At 35.0% G+C, this 19,637-nt stretch overlaps 2 protein-coding genes across 5 annotated transcripts in view; one reads left to right on the forward strand and one right to left on the reverse strand.

Moving 5' to 3' along the window:
* The first annotated feature begins 494 nt into the window (after positions 1 to 494).
* Positions 495 to 11,466, forward strand: LOC128217544 (pseudouridylate synthase 7 homolog). The gene is given in 15 exon segments (XM_052924746.1): positions 495 to 629; positions 1,981 to 2,079; positions 2,378 to 2,507; positions 2,934 to 3,045; positions 3,774 to 3,851; positions 4,504 to 4,569; positions 4,894 to 5,086; positions 5,817 to 5,886; positions 6,194 to 6,345; positions 8,432 to 8,579; positions 8,727 to 8,801; positions 9,827 to 9,965; positions 10,610 to 10,701; positions 10,704 to 10,760; positions 10,883 to 11,466. Coding segments are annotated over 15 exon segments (1,677 nt in total). The 3' UTR covers positions 11,014 to 11,466.
* Positions 11,467 to 11,619: 153 nt separating this feature from the next.
* Positions 11,620 to 19,637, reverse strand: part of LOC128217608 (dynein regulatory complex subunit 6-like) — a 28,335-nt gene continuing 20,317 nt past the window's right edge. For all 4 annotated transcript variants that reach the window (XM_052924860.1, XM_052924855.1, XM_052924859.1 and 1 more), the window contains 11 exons: positions 18,964 to 19,126; positions 18,632 to 18,732; positions 18,135 to 18,264; positions 17,334 to 17,553; positions 16,974 to 17,136; positions 15,355 to 15,474; positions 14,686 to 14,947; positions 14,334 to 14,414; positions 13,615 to 13,697; positions 13,164 to 13,244; positions 11,620 to 12,012 (listed from right to left, as the gene is read on the reverse strand). In XM_052924860.1, the coding sequence (XP_052780820.1) occupies positions 11,931 to 12,012; positions 13,164 to 13,244; positions 13,615 to 13,697; positions 14,334 to 14,414; positions 14,686 to 14,947; positions 15,355 to 15,474; positions 16,974 to 17,136; positions 17,334 to 17,553; positions 18,135 to 18,264; positions 18,632 to 18,732; positions 18,964 to 19,126 (1,486 nt within the window). In that variant the 3' untranslated portion in view covers positions 11,620 to 11,930. The remainder of the gene's footprint in view (positions 12,013 to 13,163; positions 13,245 to 13,614; positions 13,698 to 14,333; positions 14,415 to 14,685; positions 14,948 to 15,354; positions 15,475 to 16,973; positions 17,137 to 17,333; positions 17,554 to 18,134; positions 18,265 to 18,631; positions 18,733 to 18,963; positions 19,127 to 19,637) is intronic.

Genomic DNA, 19,637 nt, shown 5'->3' on the forward strand with positions numbered 1-19,637 from the left:
ACGAGGTACATTGTGGCGGCGAGGTACATTGCGAGGTACATTGTGGAGCAGGTACATTGTACGAGGTACATTGTGAGGCAGAGGTACATTGTACGAGGTACATTGTGAGGCAGAGGTACATTGTACGAGGTACATTGTGAGGCAGAGGTACATTGTACGAGGTACATTGTGAGGCAGAGGTACATTGTACGAGGTACATTGTGAGGCAGAGGTACATTGTACGAGGTACATTGTGAGGCAAAGGTACATTGTGATACAGAGCCTTCGGAAAGTTGCACAATGTTTAAGTACAACATTTGAGTATCAATTCATTAGTTTTAACAGATTTGTTAACATATTAAGGTGAGCTTTTCTTTAATATAATATTATCAGGCAGCTGTGGTTATGATGAAAATGTTAGCCTTATGATGACCACATGTTGGAACTGTATAAAAGTGGTCTATTTGAAGGAACACATAGATCTACAGATTTCAATTAACAGTTTGCTTTGCTAAATGGTAAAGATAAGGAGATTGATGTATTTGTGCAGGTACTCTGACTTCCTGGTGAATGAGATCAGCCTAGATGGTGAGGTTGTGAGACTAACTAACACTGACCTGCCCTGTCCACTACCCCAAGCAACACCACAGGTCAGTTACTGGTCATGTGACCTCTGGAGGCTACATTTGTTGCATTCATTAAAAAGAAAGCAGTTAACCATAAGTACCAAAAACACTTTAGTGCTGCTATCACACTTGATGACTTTTTAAGTGCTTGATCTGTTTTGATTTTTGCTATACGCCAGGTATTTGAACTTAAAGAACTTGTCAGGAATAAATTCAATGCACTTAGATAATTCATTGTCAAAGTGTTCACAAACAAAAGTTTAAAAATGTGACCCAAAGATGATTCTGCAAATTGATTTTTGATATTGTTCATATTACTTACAAACATATAATATAAATACCTTCACTAAACAGTATTTCAAAGTTCAGTGGAAACTCACTAAACCAGATCTGCACAAACCGGAATACTCGGGTACCTGACTTTTTTCAGAGTCCTGGTTTTCCCCGTCTATTTTAATGTAAAAAATCCCTACAAAACAGGAACCCCGGAATTCCGGATACCGGACAAAAAATCGAGAAAATTTGTTAGTTGTCAATGTAATTTTACCTCACAAAACCAGCGGTTTATTTGTTCAAACATGTCAAAATAATTTTGTGTATTAGGAATTCGGGAATCGCGTGTCACTTTGTTTTGACAGCCGGTGCGTTGTTAAATATTGCACCTGTGATGTTGCGATAACTCGATAATCGTTAATGATGATTGCGCTTAGGATTGACTGCCGCGCGATAATCAAACGATAATCAAACTTGTGAAAAGAAAATTGATTGAAACATTAATTTGTTTGTTGCAATAAATAAAGAACTAGAAATGGTTATTAAGTGATCATTTTGGAGGGTTGTTTTATCTAAAGACTTCTATGAATGATTGAATCAAATCAGAGCGGTGCATTATTAAACTATCAAACATACTTAACAAGCATTAAATTACGCGAGTTGTTTTAAGACTTGGAAAAAAGATCATTATAAAAACGCAGAAATGTTTATTTATGTTTATCACTTTTGCATGTGCTTTAATCATGTCTCAACCTCCGTCTAAATGTCGAATAATTGAAATTCCCTTGTCATTTTATTCCAGTTTTCAACTTCCCTCTAAAGGTTAACTCGGTTAATATTTGAGTAAACTTACTCCGTACATCAAATCCTCACTTAACCGGAAACCTCACTAAACCGTAAATTTTGCCCAGTCCGGACCTTGTCCGGTTTAGTGAGTTTCCACTGTAGTAATAACATTTCAAAAATATTAGTTTAATTGGTCAATTTAAAGAAATTCAATCTTATTAATGGAGTAATAGGTTCTGTGTTATTTGTGATTCACCTACCGGGTACTTGTTTTTGATCTTACAATAGTTTGTGGTACACTTATGTCCTCCCTCAGGTAGAGACGGGATCCCTGGTACTGGTCTCAAGAGAGGATGCTGACAAGCTCACTGAGCTCCTACAGTCTAAAGACACGTCCAGGTGTGTCACCATACAGGTACATTTCTAAATGCCAGGTGTTAAGCATGATGGTACCAGTTCAAGTTCATCATAATTATCTGGAATTCTTTTTCTGGCTTTAACCTAAGCCAAACATTCTGATGTGATAAATTGACTTATTGTTGATAAAGACTACCAATTGTGTTATTCATGTATTGACAAATCCTTGACATACACTTCCACCATGAAATAATGTACTGGTAATACTTTTCATACTGAGAGTTAAGTATTTCCTTGTACCGTATATAAATACAACTTCATCAACCCAAATCAATGTATCCATGTGTATCTGTAAGGCATCAACAGACAAGGGTGAGAGGACAAGAATGCATGCCGAGATATCACGATGTTTCCCAGGGCTAGAGACGGATACGGTGGTGGACGGGGACAATAGGCTGATACAGGCCCGAATCACTACAAACAAGGGTACAACTATCTGTCTGGCTTGCCCATCTGCATTATGTTTTATGTAGATAAAAATTATACAACAAAGAAACTTTAAGATTTGAATTTGCTAACTAATGAATTATTTGGCATTTGATAAATTAGTTTTTAGGTCATCTGCATATACTTATTTTTTGTAGAAAAAATGTGAGGGATTGTCATAGGCTTGGTGTCACTGGCATTCGTTGTCATTTGGCCAAGGGTATTTTAATTAAACTTGGTGTACACATTAAATATGGCAATAAGCTTATATGTGAAGCTAGTTCCACAATTCCTGCTAAAGTATTGTGGACAAATGCCCCTCATTAACTGTTATTAAAGGAATAGTTTTGTCCTTGTATTGCAGTGGTTTTGTTCTGACTTTGTCATTTTCATTTTACCTGTCTAAAATCAGTAATTCTATTCAAGGCAATGCGCGTCACAACTGGCCAAAGGGGCGTGGAGATTACTGCCGGTTTGTTCTCTACAAGGAAAACAAGGATACCATGGATGCTGTGGGCCTCATAGCCAAGATGATCAGGTATGTTTTACCTTCAACTAGAATGTTTTCCATTTCCCTTTTCATAAACATTTCATATTACTTGTAGCTAGAATGTTGTGTTTGATATGAAATGGATGTTTTTGTGAACCCTCTTATAAAGGGTTAAATGTTGATAGAGTACTGTTAATATGTATTATTTACATCGGAGGTCACCAAAATCAATTACATTCAAGGGTTTATTGCCATGTTACTATACCTTTCAAAATAAAAAATGACAGTAGATCATTGTATTAAGGATATTCAATTCTTCATTATGAAAATAATTAAAACAATTATTTCTTAATTAATAGAACACAGCATAAGGCATTGTGTTAATTAGTATTCATTATTATTCTCCCCAAAAGGGGCAGCATATCGTCTCTGCTTTGGCAATCCATCCTTCCATCGCACCGTTGTCAGGAGAATAACTTAAGAGTGCTGATGAGATTATGACAAAACTTGAAACATAGATGGGGAGAACCATAATCCTATGCATATGCAGAGATAGCATTGAGAAAAAGTGCAGTGCGGATATTCCACCACCTTTCATATTTACTGAGTTGTCTCCCGTGTTTACAATATTTGTAACATTTGTGACTGATTATCAATGCCTATTGTCAAATAAATGTATGCATGTCGCCTGTATGAGAGATCAGAAGAAAATATTACTAACTGGTAAACACTAATGCCATCATCCTATTAAACTGTGGGTTTTTTTTCTTTTCCAGTCTGAAGAGCAGCCTGTTCCAGTACTGTGGAACCAAGGACAGACGAGGGAAAACCAGCCAGCACATCTCGGTCTACAAGTGAGCTTCTCTGGGTTTCTTTATCCACTTATTGAATCTTTTTTGTCAACCCCACTTGTGATGAACTCCACATAGTTGCCACAATGGTGGTTTGGTTTATGGTATTTGTGAATGCTTTGTCTGTATGTTTTCGGCTTTTCAGGGGCTATAACTTGGCCATACTTTGGGGAATCTGATAATAACTTGGGTAAAATGTTCACCATGACCAGACAGGGTTTGTGTGCAAGACACATGTCAAAGGTCAATGTCACACTTAAGATCACTTGTATTTTTGGCTTGTCTAAGCTGAAACTTGGCCATGCATTTGGGGATTTTATGTTCACTTGACACAATTGTTCGCCAAAAAAAAAAGTATGTCACATGCAAGACCCTCATATGTAGGTCCAGATGTCAATGTCGTACTCAAGGGTCAGTCATCACAGTCCTTGTATATTGGCTTGTTCAAGAATGTGAGAACAGATAGGGCTACAAATAAGACACATCTAAAATTAAAAAGCGTGCAGTTGTAGCTACATTGAAAAATGTATGTGTTTAAGTTTTTTAACAGGTTTCTGCTTTTCGTAAATATTTCGTTTAGAAATTGAAAGGTAGTGTAGTATTGAAATCATTGTAAAAAACATTCTGCTATTCATGTTTCATTTCTTTCTATTAGGGTTGCCCCAGAAAAACTACGAGGTCTCAATAAGAAACTAAGAAATATAGTCCTTGGAAATTTCAGGTAAACATTGTGATGAATAGAATGTTTTTCAATGAATTCAGTCTTTTACTGATTTTAAAAATCACAGTTAACTCTGGCATGATCTTCTATTGTTACGTTAATTATTTAAGACTATAGTGCATGTATTAAATGATTGCATGTAGAATTATGTTTTACTTGTTTTGACATTTTTACTGGATTCACACTTGGATAAAAATTAAAAGCCTTTGATTTGTTGATAAATCAGCCTGACCAGATCATATCTGTAAATATCTTAAGACCAATTCTGCCAATGGTATTGTAAAGATTTATATACATTTTATAAATATCTTCCATGTCTTCCAGCTATGTGGAGAAGCCCCTACAGTTGAGTGGTGCTCAGGGTAGCAAGTTCACAGTGGTTCTACGGTCTGTGACTGGTTCTCAGGATCAAATTGATGCTGGGATGACCTCGCTGCGGGAGACCGGCTTCATCAACTACTTTGGCATGCAACGTTTCGGCACCTCGGCTATACCATCTCATCATATCGGCAGGTATGTGGACATACAAGATTAAAGAACTATGCAGTCAGATTGCTACATAGGGGAACTTTTAGATGGAATGTTAATAAAGCAAATTGTCCATACAGCTGCAATTAGGATATAGTTTATTTGGCCTTTACCCAATTGACTAACAAAAAAACCAGTGACCTGAATGATTTATTAGTTTCTTATGCCCTCACTAATGACGTGATTCTGTCTGTAAGTATTATGTGAACTTGTCATTCAAAACTCCAAAACAATTTGACCTTTAGTTATGAATCCTCAAGGGAACGTTGTTGAGATAAAGACCTTGAGTTATGAATCCTCAAGGGAACGTTGTGAGATAAAGACCATGAGTTATGAATCCTCAAGGGAACGTTGTTGAGGTAAAGACCTGGGGTTTTGTTTGCAGCTTCACATAGTAAAGGAAGAGTTATGGCCCTTCAATTAGCATTTTCGAACTTGTTTTTGGTTTTTCAAGAAAGAATTTAAGGGGTTAGGAAGTAAATAAAAAGTTAATAAAAAAACATAACTTCCCATCAAGTAAAATGTGAGTCTGGTATTTCCAAACAAATGAAATCTGGCGTAATACATATCTTGACATACATGTACAACACCATTATTGGTGATCTAAGGAAAGCCTTTGAATGCTGTTTATAATGTAATGAAATGACAAAAAGATATAAAGGGATTATATAAAACATGGTGACTGTTTTATCTCTCTAGTTCAACATTTACCTTTTCAGGGCCTTGTTGTTGGGAGACTTCAAACAGCTGTAGAACTGATTCTGAAACCAAGACCCGGAGACACACAAGGTGGTTATTTTAATGTTTTCAAGAGAACAACATAGGCATCATGATGTCACGGTTGTGAGAAAGCAGGTCATTGGTGTTTATGCAAATTAGGTTTAACTTTTCCTACACTTCATACATCAATGAAATGCAAAAAATAATGTTCAATTCTTATATAAACATTACAATGTACCGTTAATTAGTAAGTTTTGATTAATCACCAAATGCTTACTTAAGAAATTAAAATATAATATTAATAATAGTAATAAAATAGACATGAATCTTTGCAGAACACTTTATAAATAGTATGCTGCACATTATGTATCTCCAGATGAACAGTTGACTGCTGCACGCCAGTTTTGGTGGGAGAAACGAGACAGCAAGGCGGCTATCAACAAGTTTCCCAAGTTTTCTTACATTGAGAGGAACATTCTGTCTGGACTTGTAGGCAATGAGAACAACTTCCTTGGGGCTTTCCAAAAGGTACATAAGTTCTCAAAACTAAATATAGATCATTTGTAGAATTCCTATGGGCAATGTATATAAAGAAAAAAGAACTACCGCAAATGACTGGGTATTAGACACACTTTTTTCCCTCAGATTTCGATGTAAAAAAAATGTCCTCTAACCAGTAACAAGCTTTTTAACTTTTTTTCTGAGGTCGATTTCAGGCCGAAGGTTTGTTTAGATTTATGTAGAAAGGGATGTTATATCATATCGATCAAGTATATACGGGTTAAAACGGCAGTTGAAGATCGGGATACGGTATATCGTAAGACCGTATGACGTTTTTAATTTAAAAAAATATATTGTACGATTAAAATTATTAAAATTATTCAATATTCAATATTATTTTGAATATAACAATAATTAAACATGCATATAAAGAAGCAAAGCTGTGCACTGTCAAAATATTTTTGTCAGTTGAACGATCAGGTGTGAAAAACTCACACTGCCTTTAAAGCTCTTTAACATACCGATACTACAAACTGTTGCGATAATGTCTTGTTTTTTCACACTTTGTCATTTTCTTTATTCTTTTCTGTAGGTGTTGACATTTTGAGAACAAACCCTTATAATATAAGGTTTTTGCATTACTAAACTTTTCACTCTCGACAGGTTATTGTTTACGATATACTGTCAGAAAGAAATCTTAAAAATTGTCATAAAAGGTACTTTTCAGTGCCATCCAGCTACAAATTTTAAATAATTTGTAACATAACATGAAACGAATAAACAATGAAACATATTTTGCTTTGTATTTAGTATTGTATGGTTTTAAAAATAACCATCGCCATTTTCACAAAAAAAAAATTCTTTACTGTCAACAAACATGGTGGCCGATCGCGGCAGACGATTTTGACATTTTTTTCTATGCGTCTTTTAACCCAAAACATAGATTAAAAGTTTTTTCTCGGATTTTCACAGTTTTTTTTTGCCTGCGTCTTATACCCCCTATCATCTTATACCCAGTCATTTACGGTATCTGCTTCTTAAATTTTTAGGCTATATATTTTGTTTTTAATAAAATAATGAAAGCATTTGGTATGTTTAGCTACAGTTGACTTTGTGCAAAATACTTAATTGAAACACATAAAGATTCTCACATGAAGATGCCCGGTAAGTACATAAGTTCAAACACAAAATACTAAGAGTCAAGACATGTGTAGCAAGGCATGACAAGCATTTGTATAAAGTGGCCACCTTTGAGAAAAAGGTCAAATTGGCTGCAAAGAAGGGTGGGAGATTGCTGTCATGAAGCTTTTCAATGCGACCTTTTTCTAATGATTGTATACACTCAACACATTCATTCAGAGTCAAACACTTTTTACATTTGTTTTACTGTCACTTACTTTATCAAAAATAAAAATAAAATCACACACATTGCATAGTAAATGTTTGATCGTAAAAATAAAATCCCCATACATAAAAGAAATGAATACAAAAAGTGACTTATCTTATCTCATCAAGGGACAATGCAAACAGTAAATCCATAATAACCAGTGTTCTTTTTCGGTATTTCATCATTAACTTTGTGTAATATAATGTTTATTTAAGTATCTATTCATTAATTGTGTTAATTCTGATCAAAACGTGTTGTTGATAACCTTACTTTAACAATAAATACTTCGCTACAGAAGATCTTTACTAATTTCTAGTTGTGATCAAAACCTTTGTCAATGTGTTATAAATTTGATCCGTAGGACAATCATGTGATGTAACACCCATTTCGATTGGATGAGGGATATTTTCAAGGCCGTCATATTATTTTGTTAGTTTCTGTATAGAATTATTGCTGTGTATTTGAAAAACAGGTGTCTTAAATAAACACCCGATCTAATTGATTATCTCAACATAAGAAATTTTAGTGGAACTGTCAGTGAATTCATGGGATCAAAGGATAGTGAATGGGGCCGTGTTTGACAGTTGGCCGTTAGTTAAAAAATGAACGGGGAATTTGTAGTGGCCTTATAATACAGGTGGCCATTTTAAACAGGTGGCCTTATGACCAGGTCTGACTCCATTGTGTATTGAACACTTTATTCTGCAAATACTCAAAATGTTCCAGTTATCACGCAACAACCGACTGATGTACGTACATGCCTACCAGAGTTACATATGGAACGTGTCCACATCCCATCGAGTCAAGAAATACGGGCTTAAACCCATGGTTGGGGACCTTGTCATACCAGGGGTGGGGGACTACGGACAGGAAGGTTTGTTGGAATTTTGAGTTTAAAAACTAAGCGCTTCATTTATCTGTTGTAAATGCCATTTCTATAGAGTACATTTCTCTTAAATCTGCATTAGATCAGTCTTATTTTGGTGAAGAGCACTTCTTAACATGTTTTCCCCTGATATAGAGGACACAGATGAGCAAGCAAGTGAAGATTCTGACAGCAAGCCAAAGCCTGTGATTGTTACTGCAGAAAATATTGGTATGTAACACTTGAGTACAATTCAGCAAATGTAAAGAAAGTTACATAAGTAATATTACTTAAGTATGACACTTACTTAAAGCCTCATTTATTTGCATTTGCCTAGTCTGTTTGTGTAGCGAAAAACCTGACATTCAAATTGTACTACATGAGATTTATATTCATTACAATATGTAAGGGCTTATTATGTCAGTGCTTATTTCAATAGTGCGCTCTGATGGGATAAGTGGAATGTCATTTAAAGGGCTGTACTCCGTATGATGAAATAGCGAAGAAAAAAAAAAAAAAAAAAAAAAAAAAAAAACTGACACAAACTTGTTTTTTCGTATTTTTCCATTAAAAAAGATTACTAGGTATGTCTACCTAGCAGAATTAATTCCTTATGCATGATTGGCTAGTCGATGTTATCCCGTGATATTACCAAATTAGGTATATAGCTTAGATATTCCAACCATTTAGGGTAAGCCTTCGTAGCACAGTGGATACAACACTGGATTGCAATTTTGGCGACACCTGTTCGAATCTGGTCTCCGACTCAAACTTTTTTTTTACATAAATAATCGTCGTGAGATTTGTTACAAAAAAAACTTTTTTGGTGCCAATCTGGTGTACAGTCCCTTTAATCAATTGTATACCTTGTTACAATTATTGGCTATTTTCTACTTTTCTTTACAATAAATACTTAATAGCTGCAGAATTTATATTTATTTCTAATTGTAATAAATCATTATTGGAAATGTAAATATTATAAGGATTGATACAAAATGTTAATGTGTTCTTGCTGTATGAACAAAGGGGGGTTATTTACCAAGTAGTGGAAGCACGCTTCATAGAATATGTTTTTGTGCCCTCCTGCCCGCATACGTCATGAACACACAAACACAAGCGATCAGTCCTAAATTGGTACAAAGATATTTCAAATAATTTATACCCTAGAGAATGGGTTGTTTTTCTAATTAAGTTGTCTGTAATATGAAGACTTTGCATGAACTTTAAGAACAGGCCTGATACTAGTCTTGTTTCAGCTGAGTACAGTATCTATGATGTGGTGTTGCCCACGCCTGGACACTTCTCCGTGTACCCAGATAATGACATCAAGTCACTGTATAAGGAACTCATGGAGAAAGATGGTCTTGATTACACAGACATGAAGCGGAAACAAAAGTAAGACATTTTACATTACCCGTCATCTGTTTTCTAAAGATAGTGGACTAGGCATCGTCATAGTCTTCGTGTTTTGGTTTGTGGCTTCATGTATACTTTATAACCTTGGCCATAAAATGAATAAAATGGTTGTCCGGTAAGCGCACTTACTACTCACCCAGGCTCAATTCCAGGCCTGAAAACAAATGAGCCTGGTTTGTGGTCATGAAGATGTACAAGTGGGCTTCCTCTGAGTACTGTGGTTTCCCCCACAACACAAGATTACACTCTTACTTGTTGTGCCAATGAATATATATTTGCATTAACTTATTTCACAATTGTTGTAACAATAAGAACAAACTAACTAAAAAAATGATCAAGAATTCAAAACAATTAACATTTCACTACTGAAAATGAACCGGTGAAGCAAGGCGATATTAAAATGGCTAAAATAAAAGTTGTGTTATGCCCTTTAACCCACAGTGAAAATAGACAAGCACTCGCATCCAATTGCTGTGCTAATGTTTCACCTTTTGGGTATTAAACTAAAAAAGTTGAGTGTTATCACGTGACATAAATTGTATATTTACATTTTGTAAGCATCTTTTAACTGGATCTTCTGTTAAATGCATAACATGCATCATATAACTCTGATTGGTTTCCAGGGACTTTTCCCTACCAGGGACTTATAGACACATTATTGTGAAACCAAAGGACGTATCCTGGCAACTCCATCACTATGATGACCCAAACATTCCCTTGTGCTCAGTGACTGGGACATCATCAAGGAAGAAAAACTGCCAGAAAACACAAATGGTAACACTGAAGCCCATTTGTTAACAGATTTAACCATATTGTCTAATGATTGTTATTTAAAGCAGAAACATTTCAAATGATCTTACTTTAACACCATGCATAAATCCTACTTGTATTTTCAGAAGGCAGTAAACTTGCACTGGAGGTTACATTTTCCCTCCCTCCGTCCTGCTATGCTACCATGGCTTTACGAGACCTGCTCAAAATCGACACGTCAGCAGGGTATCACACTTCATTGACTAACGCAACTTGACAGACAAGGGTCTTTTAAAGGGACTCCCATGTGTTCATTCTAAAATAAATGTACGGTGACAACGATATTATTTACTTCTTTTGAGTAATGAATTGTCCAGGTTCCAGGATCTTGCATGAAGCCGCTGACATTGGCATGATGGCTATGAGAAAACCTTGTCTTTTATATTAAGAAAACAGATCTTAAATGTCTTCAAATTAACAAATTGGCCAATCTGAAAATAATTATACTCTAGTGGATAGACATTTTGAGCAGATGAAAAAAGGATTGGTAACCGCTGTTATCTTTATCCAGGCTTGCCGGATTTGTTTTATCTACAAAATTGTTGCACTATTTTGGCAGATATTGCACTCAAAGACAAACTTCAATAGGGCCTTCTTTGTTAGCCCACAATTCTCATAAATTCTTGAATGAATCTTGTCTCAAGAAAGAAAAAAAGATGAAATCAAGTCACATACATGTTTTTTGTTCTTATATGTTTATTTGACATTTAATATTCATTTTTACAATAAATAGCATATAATAAATTCATAATAAATAACAACATAAGCTTGACACAGTTTCCAGGAACTGTCTCCTGATATCACAGCTCAGATTCGGAACAAGCCATTTTAGAAATCAATCATTTTGTATCACAAGAATAATACTGTTTTTCGGGGAACAAGTATAGAAACGAGGATTGCATTAAAAACACTCAACCTACATTTAAATACTTGGGGAAATAAAACAAAACAATGTATACATGTTGCAAAGCATATGAAATATGAAAGAAAACTTAGAACCTAAGGTAAAAGTAGCAGCTAGTTATAAAACTAATGTCTTGCAATTGAAAATACTTCACTGCTATTTGCTGATAAAGCATACACACACTGAAGGCACACTTGAGTCCTAAGCAGAAGATCACAATCAGTTCATGCTTAGTAGCCGAAGTAGGATGGCACTTCATCATTGTTGTACTGTACAGTGTCCACATGTCGCATCATCTTCTGGGCAGAGTTCCTGAAAACATGAGATAGGTAGATTGTAAAAGGTGCATCAGGTTGCCAATAGACGATCAAGATTTCTACTTCCTTGAAAACTGTTATTCCTGCTGTTTTCCTTATTTTTTTGGACTTAAAAATCTACTTTTTTCCTATTTTGTCAAAAAAAAGAGCTATTTACCCAATATTAGATGGTGCTGAATGAAAATTGTCAAGCCTAACAAAACATCGTGCATTATACTGGTAGTTTCCTAAATTTTATATTCATTTGTTAAACTTTTAAATGTTATATCACAAAAACTGGAGTTCTGTATTGGATATGTCACCTGTCAGGAGGCACATTGCATCATTGTCAAAGCCAATTTGGTACTAAAAGTTTACGCCATAGCAAATGCAGATACATGTATTTTGTATAAAATAAATATATAAAACCTTTTTAAAATGTCCATAGCTTAAAATACTAAAATATCTCTTGAAATAAATAAATCATCTATTTCAGCAAAAAAAAAATATGGAAAGTTGAACAGAAAAACATTTTCAATATAGTCATGCCTTGTTGACCAAACCAAACATTGCTTGGTAAGAGTATATACTCAATGTATGGTTTGATTGCCTGCTGAAATTAGCAGTTTTAAGTTTTGACAATTTCAAGGGCCTTAACTCTGAAATAAATAATGTGATCTGCTAGTTAATCAAAAACAAATTAGATAGCGACATTTACCACCACGCAAACACCAACTTGCGAGGGAACATATAAGATATGATTGAGTTTGAGAGGACAGTTAAAACTGAATTAAGTCAAATTTTGACAATTCACGGGCCATAACTATGAAATGAATAGCCTGATTTGGCAGTTGATCAAATTTGTTCTTGTTTTTAAACATTGTAGCCAAGTTTGGTTAAGATTGGAAATGAAATGCCTCAGTAAGAGTGAGAGCATACAATTTAAATGTGTTCACATTTTAACCATTTAAGGGCTATATCTCAAAAAGTAATGGTGTGACTTGAATGTTGATCAAACTCAGTCGAGATATTATGCCAATAAACATTGTCACCAAGTTCAGTAAAGATTGGATAATAAATGCTTAAGTCAGAGAGCAGACATGAAAGTGTGATGCTGCAGATGTCTTTGGGCTCTAACCTCAAATGGGCGGTAGATTATATACTCACTTTGTGACTCCCTTACAGTAGAGCAGGATAAGAAGGCTCAGCTTCTTGCAGCCTTTCCTCAAATACTTCAATGCCTTGTCTCTGTAATAGATGAACATACAGAGTATACTCCCATTATAATAAATCATTATTGTAAAAGTCAGGATTTTAATTGCACAGGTCAATAAGTATGTGGATAACTCAATTAGAAGAGCACTCAATTGAAAGCAAGGATTCCCAGGCTCAATACACAGATTGGCCGCAGTTTACATTATTAAACAGGCCTCATAAAAGATAAGTTGTTAATATTGTTCAATTTCTTATGCAATTAAGATAATAATGTTGGAAAAAATATAATCGTTGCAATAAAACTGTCCTAAGCACTGTCTAAATACCGTCCTGCTGTTCCTCAAAGACCAGTAAGTTCCACACGCAGCTGCTATAACCCATAATATGTACATTTGTGACTTACGTGATAAGAAGACAGCCGCTGACATCAAGCTGTACAAGGTAGTGGCAGACTCCAGACAGGTACTGGATAGACAGGTCAGTCACCTGTAGACATACAAACATGAAGGTTTTTAAGCAACAAAGGACAAAGTTTATTGTTTCCACATCTTTGCAATGATAAGAGATTTTTTGAAAAAAAATATGTTATAAACATACATTCTAGAAGTTAAGAAATGGTTAAATTGGAAGATAAATTGCAATGTATTCTGTAATACTGTAGGAGCTGCATGCCATATAAGATTGTTCAGGCAATTTAAAAAATCGAAGCACAAAACTTTTTATACCTGGTGAAATGACAAACAAATAGCAGGTGCACACATTCTATATAGAGTTTGGAGCTACATGCACCACATGATTTTCAGACCATTGCAATGCACTACTTTACAAACTAAATGTGACACATTATATTGAGACTTTAGCTATGATAATTGTTAGAACAAATGAAATATCAAATAAATCGCAGATGCACATTAATGCCTTTGCTGAACAACTTTCCTATAAAGTTTGATGAGTGTAGGTTCAATACTTTGAGCTACATGTGACAGAATATTTTCAGTGACACGACTGATCATGATATAAGCAACTCCTATATTGCCCCCAGATATCTACAAATATGGGAGTACAGTCAGACTTAACTTGCTGCCTCTTATTCAAAATTGCAGTAAGAAACAGAAAACTTACCAGTTTACAGCCAGCTAGATTGAGTACATTTAACATCCTACAGCAGAAAGCAAGGTTCTTTATTGCACCATCAGTGATTTGCTGGAACAAAAATACAAATCAGTTGTAGTTACAATGTAGCTGGTTTTGAGGTAGACATGGAGTGGCAATAATGCTGAGTTAGATTTTAAATCCATGATGTAGAATCTAAATATAAAGTTAACCTGTGGCCAACTTATCCGGGTTTAAAAACAGTTGGCTTCTTTAGAAAATCCTTTAAATTTCTATAAACACAAGCATGTGACAATAAATTAACTTAACAAGTGTTCAAAACAAGACAAACATTTAAGCACTAAGCTCTGGCCCCACCCACCATGCAGTGTGAGAGGTCGAGTCTCTCTATGTTCTTGCACTGCTGGGCAAACTTCTGGAGGCCAAGGTCGGTAATGTTCACGCACTCGGAGAGCGTCACGTCTCGCCGACTGTTGTTGCCAAGGGCAGCCAGACCCTGGTCCCCGCAGTTACAACCTGATATATCAACTGACGTGAGGCTATGGATTTGCCCGATAAGTTCGATACCAGCCTCAGATAGATGTTCACAGAAGCACAGGCTCAGGTATGTCAGATTGTGGCACCTTGGGACAGAGGAAAAAAGCATGTTTAAGTACTTATGTGATTAAAAATGTAAGACAGCCATGTATTTCTTGCTATTACAAGACAGGTTTCTTGCTTTTGAAAGTAAAATGCCGAAGGCAATGTTAATATTTTTCAGCTGAAGTCTGTAGTTATTGTACCATATTTTTCTCATTTAAAATAGAGTTAAGCTTTGTCAGAAATGTAAATTTAATTCATAATGTGTACTGCAAATGGCAATACATTCAACTATGACCTTTTAAATTTCATAAAAGCATTACATTGTAGTATAAAATAGATAATTGGATCCCAGGTTAATATCAGCGTATTATATTCATTACCCATCAGGTTCGCTCTACATAAGTGAAAATAAGAAACCTATGATAACAACCATCCTAAAATGCTGTACCTCTTGTGTATATGGACCATGGTCATGTCGTTGACACAGATACAGTTGGTCAGGTTGAACTCCCGCAGTCGCGGACCACAGGGCCCCTCCACCAGGGCCCGCACCCCCTTCTCTCCAACCCTAGAGTTAAATAAAAAGTAATAGCTTAAACATAACAGTTCTATCTAATATTACTTCAAAGTTAAAAAACAGCCAATTTTTTATAATTTGAAAAATTAATATCTTGGTGTATAACAATTGACCGGCAAGCATTGAAGACAGCCACGGTGTTCGATATGGCCGGCCAGCAACACAACTGAGCTTAACTCAAACCATGTTTATTGGGAACTGGGATACATGAATGATTATGACATCAAAAATGTTGCAAAAAAATGCTTAAAATAAACATAATATTGTTTCATTTAAGTCAAAACATGCCATAATATAAACGCATTGTACTGTAATTAGAACAAGTCATACTAATGAAAAAGGGAGAACCTCTCACTTGTTCAATATTGAATACTATTATTTTTCAATACTGTTCTATATAAATCATTAAGTAATTCTATAATTCTAGTCATTTGAAATTTAGCAATTTTTGAAAACATGAATGTGAAGTGTCTTTGGGGAGGGCTATTTCGAATTGACTCTCATGTTTTATTTGGTCCAACATCATTCTTTAATATTGTATTAAATGTGAACAAAACACTTGTATCGATAAAGAAACACCCTCAAAAGTTTAACTTAGAATTTGGTAGTAAAGTTATTAAAATTTGAATCATTTTCGGCTTGGCTTTACAAAATTTGGTTCAAATGAGTGATGTGAGTATCTGTCAGTTGCTGTTTGGTGTATGTCCATAAATTTTAGTAAAATAACTGAATTTTTACAAAGTTTCATAAAAGAATAAAGGTGTTTTTTAGAAAATATGCATTTATTATTAATGGTTGCACAAACTTTTCAGGAAAGTTAACACAAATATGACATTTGAATTAAGTTTTCAGTTTCATGGTCCTACTTCAAACTAGGTTAACAAGTTATCATGCAGAGAAAGTTTTGTCAAGACTGGTCACCATAACCCATGAACCTCGAAGGGCAACCTACCACTGAAGGTGCATGGACCATAGTCAACTGTTTCCAAGTAACAGTGCGGAAAAAGTTAACATTAAACTGTTGCACGATACCTTTGACATACTAAAAGAAATTAACCATTGAAATTTTCATGGCCCTTTGTCAAACTGTTCTCAAGTTATTGAGCAGACAAAGATTTTAAAAGATTTATAAGTAGGTAGTTCATCCTACTCTTGTGCAAAACCAGTTAGTGTCTAACACTGAAGGCACATTCTTGAAGGGAGTAAATATTACACTTTGTCAAGTTGCTATATTTTACTTGATGCTATTTTATAAGGCTAGTTATCTTAAGGAACATCATCACAGTAACTTGATAGAAATAGAGATTGTTTTTATTATGAAAAAGTGCTTGTCTTTCCCATTGTGTAGACATAGGTTAGAAAAAATCAATGACAGACATGAAATTTGTAGTTTTTGACCAGAGACGAACAAACATAGGGGTAATTTACTGGTTCTTTAATTATCTTTAATATCTATACATAATTTATGTAAGGTAAAATAGGAGACTAACCTGACACAGTCTGCAAAGTTTGCCACAGCAAGGTGTTTGCAGGGAGCCAGGGCTTTGAGAGCTAGGTCAGTAAGGCGTTGACAGTCTGCAATGTAGATATGCTCCAGGTTCACGCAACTCTGACCTATCTGCTTCAGGCTGGCATCTGAGATGCGTTGGTTACCTGTGAAGAAAAAAGAATGATAACGGTATGTTTGGATTTATATTTTATAGTGACTGATTTAATAAATTTGCACACATCTATATGCTTACACAAAATTCTCTCATAGGCATTAAGAGTTAACTCGATATGAATATTTCTAACAACTCAAAATTTTAAACTCTTAATGTATGTTTCAAGCTCAATCACCGCCCATTCACCTTCAATCTTGATTTTCTTCAGGTTCTTGTTGCTGGCTATTCTTTTGAATGCCTCATCGGAGAGGTTAGGTGAGCCAAGTAAGGAGAGTGTGCTGATCTTGGTGAGTTTGGCCGCAACAGGGAACAAGCAGTCGTCACTCAGTGTTGGGAAATCATTCAACAGCAGTGTCTGTAGATTTGTACAGCCATTGGAAAGATTCTTGAATCCATCTGGGGTAATCTGGAGATAAAACATGTGACATCTTCTCTTAAACATCACTGTAATACCATAATAGAATAAATGAGCCTGTTTGTAAGTTAAGAGGTCTCCTATTAAAGTTACAATACCTTTATGTTTTATGTCACCTTACAAAAAACTGACTGTTGCCATGGCAACAATTGAGAACCAAAATAGAGCTGTAAAACATGATCCTTTGCAGTAAATATGCTAAGAATTAAAATAAAGATATAATTTAATTAAGATTTATAATTTTAATTAATCTTTATAAAAATCATTTGTTTGTATAAAAGTAGGAAATCTTAAAAACGGGTTCATATTGTTCAATTTATATTTTCATGAAATATTTTAAATTTTTATTATGCAGCATCAAAGGATAACACAAATAACAATAGGAAAAAACTGACTTTTCAACAGTAATACTGTTCCCTCTTTTTAATAATTGTGACCCAAGTTTAATATGAAAATTACATAATTTACAATTGACTGTCAGCATGTAATACATTCAGCTCGAAAATTCAAGATAGAAGATCATTAAGATATTTTGTTGAATGATACTAAGCAGTATAAGAGCAACTTGTTACCTGTAGACATCCGGAGAGGTCGATGTAGTCTAGTTTCTTGCTGTTCTTGCCGGCAGAGAGGTACAGAAGGCCACGGTCGGTGAACTTCTTACAATGGGCCATGGACAGGTACTGCAAGTTGCTACAGTTCCTGGAGATGGGAAAGGGAGAGAAAAAACAAATGAATACAATTGCGCATGAAGGCCTGCTTTCTTATCATGCAACTGTGTGAATAAAATACTGTCTTATTGCACATTGCATAATAATACATGCCTTTTAATAAATTTTTCTGGCATTTGCCAGATCTTTTCAATCTGTCTGACGTCTTGCTTGTGAGATAAATGAAACTTCAGAGGCTTGGATGTGCAAATATAAAGAAAAATCACACTTTTATTTCAGAAAATTGTAGTGATTTTCTATAAATGTAACACTTTTACACCATCAGTTAACTATTTGGAAGATTCCAATATCATTCAGTTATATATTAAACCTCCATTATGTATATCTGAAGATATTACTTTGCAATAGTCCTGAGGGAGGCATCGGTGACCAGAGTGTGTGAGATGTTCAGGTACAGCAGGATTTTACAGCCCTTTGCCACCAACTTCAGGTGCTCATCCTGGAGACAATTCACAATAGAGCACATAGAGATTTATTTGGTAGTTTAAATTTCTTTTTCTCTCATACCTTCGAGGCTTAAATCATAATGCTGAATGATTATATGTCATCTAAATAGTTCATTACAATGTTTGATTTAATACTTAGCTGATTTAATGCCTTTTTTATTTATAATTTAGCACAAGTTCTTTGCCCTACGATCAAATTGTGGAAGTAAGTGAATAGTTCTCACATTAAGACCTGTACACTCCGAGAAATTAAGGTCCTGCAGATTACTGCACTCGCTGATACTGATGAAGGATGGCTCGGAAATGAACATGCAGCCACGCATGTTCAGGTGGATCAGGTATGGCCGACATTTGTACAGCAGCTTTGTCACCACCTTGTCAGTTACCCTGGTGATGTGCAGTGGGAAGAATGAGAGGATTATGAGGCTATTAGCTTTAATACTCAAGAGAACAAGATATGAGGTAGGTATATTTCTATAACTGTATTATATGTGATGGATCAACAAGGTATTCTATTAGTAGAGAATACCTAATGAATCATATGTGGTAATTAAAGGTATAATTCATATTGATATAATTCATCATGCAATTAAAAGAATTATTACACAATTTTTCTGTTTTCAAGATATAAGAGTTGAAATCATTAGTAAATCAATGCAAAGATACCAAAAACATCTTAGGGCTATTCCAGTAACCGACGGGGGAAGGCAATTATTTAAATAGTATATATGGGTGGGTGCCTTTTTTGGCTAATTTGGAACCCACAAGTGTTTAAATGGAATAGCCCTTAACAAAACATGTAACATGTTAATAAGTTCAACATCAGCAGTAAATTATGTACAACGAATATCAGTCAACAGAGCAACCAGCAGCATTGCAGGCACAGTGATACAGGATT

The sequence above is a fragment of the Mya arenaria genome, chromosome 14 (genome assembly GCF_026914265.1).
Source record: "Mya arenaria isolate MELC-2E11 chromosome 14, ASM2691426v1".
Taxonomy (NCBI): domain Eukaryota; kingdom Metazoa; phylum Mollusca; class Bivalvia; order Myida; family Myidae; genus Mya; species Mya arenaria.